At 29.6% G+C, this 6195-nt stretch overlaps 1 protein-coding gene across 1 annotated transcript; it reads left to right on the top strand.

Annotated features, from left to right (window-relative positions):
• The first annotated feature begins 208 nt into the window (after positions 1-208).
• LOC109187073 (WAT1-related protein At2g39510-like) lies at positions 209-4959 on the top strand. Its single transcript, XM_019337220.1, has 7 exons — positions 209-408; positions 898-960; positions 1189-1305; positions 2371-2611; positions 3493-3654; positions 4090-4241; positions 4758-4959. Exons 1-7 carry the CDS (start codon positions 209-211, stop codon positions 4957-4959), a joined length of 1137 nt encoding a protein of 378 aa, XP_019192765.1.
• Positions 4960-6195: the final 1236 nt, after the last annotated feature.

The raw sequence follows: 6195 nt of genomic DNA, 5'->3' as shown, positions 1-6195 counted from the left end.
TTTCAATTTCAGTATATTATCTACTTTAATTTGTCATAAAACATTACATGCAAACATAATTTGATGTTTCAATTAATCAATCAACTAAATTTACATCTCATTCAATGACTTTCACTCCTATAAATATGTGAAGCAGCCAGAGAGGAAGCCTCATCAACCATACATTATATTTATACTTACACAAGAAAGCTGCAACAACCAATTCAACATGGGAAGAGAGAGTTTAGTTAAATTCTCAAAGATGGCAAAGCCATATTTGGCTGTCATCTTCTTGCAGTTTGGGTATGCAGGCTTGGCCATTGTTGTCAAGTTTGCTCTCAATGAAGGCATGAGCCCCTACACTTACTCAGTCTATAGGAATCTCTTTGCCGCTGTCGCTGTCGCTCCTTTTGCCATCTTTTTCGAAAGGTACGCCGTCGTTTTCATATATTTAAAATCAATAAACAATTGAACTTCAAACAGACCTTTTTTTTTTTTTTTTTTTTTTTTAATATATATATATATATATATATATATATATATAAGAAAAAATAAGTCAATTTTTTTAGAGAAGAAGAAATAAGTCAATTCACGTGCTACCTCAATATAGAAAGTGACTGCAGCATAAATATTAATTAAGCATGCAATCATACCTCTGTCTATATATACAACGATAAACATTGGTACAAGGGTTCTAATTAATTTTGACTGTCTAAGTTATCTATTGACCACTTCGATTTGAGTCAGTCATAACTATGGATAACTTAGACTGATTTATTTTTTTGTGGTCCTTTACCAGTTAAAGTCACCCGGCGAGATTCAACCAAAGCAAATTTTTTCATAAATCAAAGATAAAGATTGGTGCATTAATAATATGTACACACTAATTATGTTTGTTTGTATTATTTTTCTATGCAGGAAAGTTAGGCCTAAGATGACAATTTCCACTTTCTTGAAGATAATGGTTCTTGGTTTAATAGGGTATGTATATATGATTTTTCTACCGAGCAAATCAACACTGTTGTTGATAGTATGTATCGACTACAACCAAGTATGATATACTTGATTGTATCAATAGGGTATGTATATATGAATTTTCTACCGAGCAAATCAACACTGTTGTTGATAGTATGTATCAGTGTTGATAATATAATATTAATACAACAACAAAAAAATAATATACATTATTATTATTATTATTATATGCAGGCCGGTTATGCAGCTGGATTTATTTTACTCAGGGATGCAATACACAACGGCAACTTTTACTGCTTCATTGTACAATGTTCTTCCCGCCATTACATTTGTATTGGCTTGGATCCTTAGGTACCTTTTAATTCATACACCAAATTTCTATATTAAAATGGGCTAGATAAAAGCTCTCAAGAACAGACAATACATTTACTATACTCAAAACATACTCAGTGGTCATTTACTTCATTTCTTTGTTTTTCCATTTCCAAATTTTCATTTCTCCAATTTTTCAATTTTCCTTCTCTACTCCTCTAATTTTCTATTTTTTCAATTTTCTAATTTTCATTCCCCATTCCTCCAATTTTTCATTTATCTCATTAAATACAATCTCATATAGTATTTGTACATTTCTACAACAAAGATAATAATAATAATAATAATAATAATAATAATAATAATAATAATAATAATGAAATGGGGAATTATTAAAGATGCCTAGAATTACGGGCGTTGGGTTCATAGAATTAAAACAGAGGAAATAAGAATACGATTTAAGATGGGAATTGAAGAAATAAATGAATAAAATATGAATATTATTTAAATATATGATGGGATGAACATATAGGAATATAGAAGGAATTTTTTTTTTTTTTAATGTTTGGTTTAACTAGGGAATGAAAAATAAATATTATTTAAATGGAAAAGAAATACCCCTATTCAAAATAATATATATGCAAATATATACATACCCACCTACCATCATGATATTTGTTTGTGTGTGTATCATAGTCATTAACAATATAAAAATTCTCAAAAAAAAAAAAAAAAAAAAAAAAAAAAAAAAAAAAACAAAACAAAATACACACACATGTTCGATACAATAAATTATCAAAATTCAAAGCATAATTAATAAAATTATATCATTAGAATGAGATTTTGCAAGTAATTCAGACATGGAGTTTATGACATTAAAAACTAGAAGATTAATTACACAGATAAAATACAAATAAATAAATAGAGTTTTTAAAAGTTACCATACGTTGTTGTGATTATGGTACATTATTCTCAGTAGAGCTGTCCAAATTGCAATGTACAAAAAATAACTTATGAGATTGACTTTTAGTTACCGTTTTCAAAAGAAGGGTAGTGTATTTTTATAAAAAAAAAATAAAAAAAAAATTTACGGTGACAATGCAGGATTGAGAAAGTAAATGTGAAGAAAGTGCATAGCCAGGCTAAGGTTTTGGGAACAGCAGTGACCATCGGGGGAGCCATGATAATGACTCTTGTCAAAGGACCAAACATTGGATTGCCTTGGACCAAACACACAAACCTTATCCAAACAGCAACTGCTCTACATTCTCAGCAAGACATTATGAAAGGGGCTGTCATGATCATAGCTGCTTGCTTCTTATGGGCCAGTTTCATAATTCTTCAGGTTATTATATATTTTAATATTATTCTAAATGTCTTCCACTATAATTTAAAAAAAATTCTACAATGTCAGTATGTCACCATCTAAAAATTTTAAAAGTTCAATTATTTTCGCTCCCCGGTTCTCATCCATTAATCTTCCCTTTCTATTTTTAAATTATGACATTACACTGTTTGCATTTTAAAATATTATTCAGGAGTAAATTTTATTGTTGAAATAGTACCTCGATTATATTATAGTGATTTTCATCACTTTGATTCTCAACCTCTAATTTATCTAATAATTTGATTTACTATCAAATTTGCAAATATTTTAATAATCCAAATGTATTATTTCGTCTAAATTTTTACCTATTTAGGTTATGTTTGTAACATACTTAGCTTATCAATTATTTTTAGCTTATTTGACCACTATTAGTGGTTTGCATTGATTAAACAATCTATGAGTGTTTGATTAATTAGCTTTTTGTAACAGTTTATTGTTCCAAATGCTAAAATTTAAAAAAAAAAAAAAAAAAAAACTGTCAAAGTAGATTTTTTTCGATAAGCTTTTTAAGAAAATAATTTTGAATGTAATCAGCTCTCAGCTAACAGCTAATTTACCAAAACACTTTTTTACAATCAAATAATATTATCAACTATTCAAACCCACATATCCAATCAACTAACAACTATTTACCAAATTTCCCTAGTCATTTCGAGAACTAAAATAGGCACAAATTTAATAGTTAAGAGTATTATTGGATGAAATAACTGTAGCCGATGGATCATTTCGATCAATATAATTTACTAGACTAGATTGTTAGTTTCAGCCTGACAAGTTGTAATGAATGCATATGTTTCTTGAAATATAATGCTCTTATTAATGTACGTTTTGTTTAACAGGGAATTACATTAAAATCATACCCTGCTGGACTATCTCTTACTACTTTGATATGCACTGCGGGAGCATTGCAAGGCTCTGTGGTAGCCTTAGTGGCTGAGAGGAAAAATCTTGCAGCCTGGGCCTTACATTGGAACACTAAACTCTTAGCCATGGTTTACAGTGTATGGAATACTCTCTTCTTTTTTGTTTTTTGTTTTTTTTTTTTAATGAAGAGAAATACAATATGGGGTGTTAGATGATAGCTGTTAACTGATTGAGTTAGTGGTTTGACTAGTTAATAGCATTAGTTGATTGTAGAAATGTGTTTGGTAAATTAGCTTGTTAGCTGATAGATGATTACAGGCAAAATGACTTTCTCGAAAAGTTGATTAAAAAAGATGCTTTGAGTAATTTTTTGAATTTTAGCATTTTAAAGTAATAAGTTGTTACAAAAAGTTAATTAATAAAAAATTAAAGCTAATTGATTAAACACTCATATCCTTTAGAAAAAAACACTTATATTGATTGTTTAAACCAAATAAACTTAAATTGACTGATAAGCTAATTATGTTACTAAATATAACTTATATTTAATTTTAAGGATTATGTATTTGCAGGGAGTAATTTGCTCGGGAGTTACATATTACTTGTCGGGGATAATCATAAAGGAAAAGGGACCTGTTTTCGTCACTGCATTCAATCCTTTAAGCACAATTATCGCTGCAATCATGGGGACATTTATCTTAGCTGACCAGTTGAGCCTTGGAATGTATGTCTTTTGCCCTTCCCTTCTATGTGAATATGCGAATTATGTTATTATTGATTGATTGCGAAGGACCTTATTGGAAGTTGTGGGTTCGAGCCTCAATGAAGGCAGTATTGATTCTTAATACTTCATTAGGTTGAGAAAGTACAAAATTGAGAATGGAAGCACCTCTTTCCGTGACACCGCGAAATGTGCCCTTCTTTTTTAAAATAAACTTTTCGTGTCTGTTCATATAATATAACAGATGTTAAATGTTACTCGTATTTTTAAAATTACAAATATACCACCACATATTTTAGCATCTCTTTTTCACACAATAGGTACCAGTAGTCTTTTTTTGTTTTATTGTTTTTTTTTTTTTTTTTTTTTTTTTTTTTATCAAATCTCTACTAGTGGTAAACAAAAATAATTTGATTCATATTATTATTCAAAAAGTTTAGTTCAATTCATGTTTTCAACTCATCATCATATCACTTGAATTTATGTGTTCCCTTTATCGAATGTATTAATTAATCATAGAGCTTTGGGAGCCGTCGCGATTATGGTTGGACTATACATGGTAATATGGGGCAAGAAACATGACAATGTTCCGCCGGAATCAACCGCCGGCAGTCGTGTAGTTCCGGTGGATGAACTGCCGTCGACATTAGTTAAGCCTGCCACTAATCAAGAACCCTCTGATACTACTACAACTGTTGTTGCCGGAGATGAAGCAGTTTAGTCTGAAGAATATAATTGAAATACCAAGAGATCAGATCAGAAGCATATATAAACTAAACTTAGATTTCCAAGCAAGAAATTAAATCTCTGCTTTTATGCCTCTTAGGTTTAGTTTTAGTGTGTAAGAAAGGGTAGGGAAAAATGGTCTCTCCTCTTCCGATGTATCAAAATCAATCTCATAGACTTAGGATGTGTTATTAGCTCCAGCTTTAATTTCTCCTAGGAGTTTTTGTTGTCATTGTACATCAACATGTATATATATGAAATACAAATCTATATATGGTCAAGTTGAGTTTCTAATTTTATATGCTCTGGTCATAAGATTACTCTATGGAAATATGAGCTTTGCTTCTACAAAAAAAAAAAAAAAAAAAAAAAAAAAAAAAAAAACAAAACAAAACAAAAAAAACAAAAACAAAAACAAAACAAAAACAAAAAACAAAAAACAAAAACAAAAACAAAAACAAAAACAAAAACAAAAACAAAAAAACAAAACCAAAAAAAAAACCAAAAAAAAAAAAAAAAAAAAACATAACCAGCTTGGTTGACAGGAGTGGTCGTGCACTCTTGTCCCTTAAGAGAGTTGAGGTCGAGAATTTGAATCTCCTCTCGTATGGAAAAACCAATCTGGTCAGCACTTTATCTTTTAATTGGGGACGACCCGTTATGAATGGAGATTGGTCTGAGTATAGTACGAGCTTAAAGATGTTTCTTACGGTTAGAGCCAGCTTTTCAGACTTCACACGTACTCTTTCCCAATGGCATTTCAGAGTAGCTAACAGGTGATGCATTTTAATTTGCAAAACAATATATTACCACCAAAACAGAAAATGTTGTAAATAATTACAAGAATTTAAGCTTCTAATCAAATTCATCTTGAACATTGTATAAGAATAATCTCAAAGATGTCATCATTTTACCTTGTAAAAACAAGCAATCAAGAATACTACATATAAATCAACCAAGTTAATGATTTTTATAAGAAACAAAACAAATTCAAATTAAACAAATGACCCAAATGGAAATCACATAAACTGTAAATACAACAAAAGTCACAAAATCAAGATAGGAAGGTATACAGATATAAGGATCATTCGAAAGCCACTTAGGTTTTAAGGAATTTTTACTGGATGTGAATCTTCAAAATCAAAACTTAATCATATGCGTTTAGGGATAAATGGAATTAGAAATTTGTGCAATTAGGGATTTAGATATTAGGGTTTAAGATTTAAAGAGT

This window comes from Ipomoea nil, unplaced genomic scaffold (genome assembly GCF_001879475.1).
Source record: "Ipomoea nil cultivar Tokyo-kokei standard unplaced genomic scaffold, Asagao_1.1 scaffold1416, whole genome shotgun sequence".
Lineage (NCBI taxonomy): Eukaryota > Viridiplantae > Streptophyta > Magnoliopsida > Solanales > Convolvulaceae > Ipomoea > Ipomoea nil.
The sequence above is the reverse complement of the archived record's forward strand: the minus strand, read 5'-3'. Positions and strand labels throughout refer to the sequence as shown.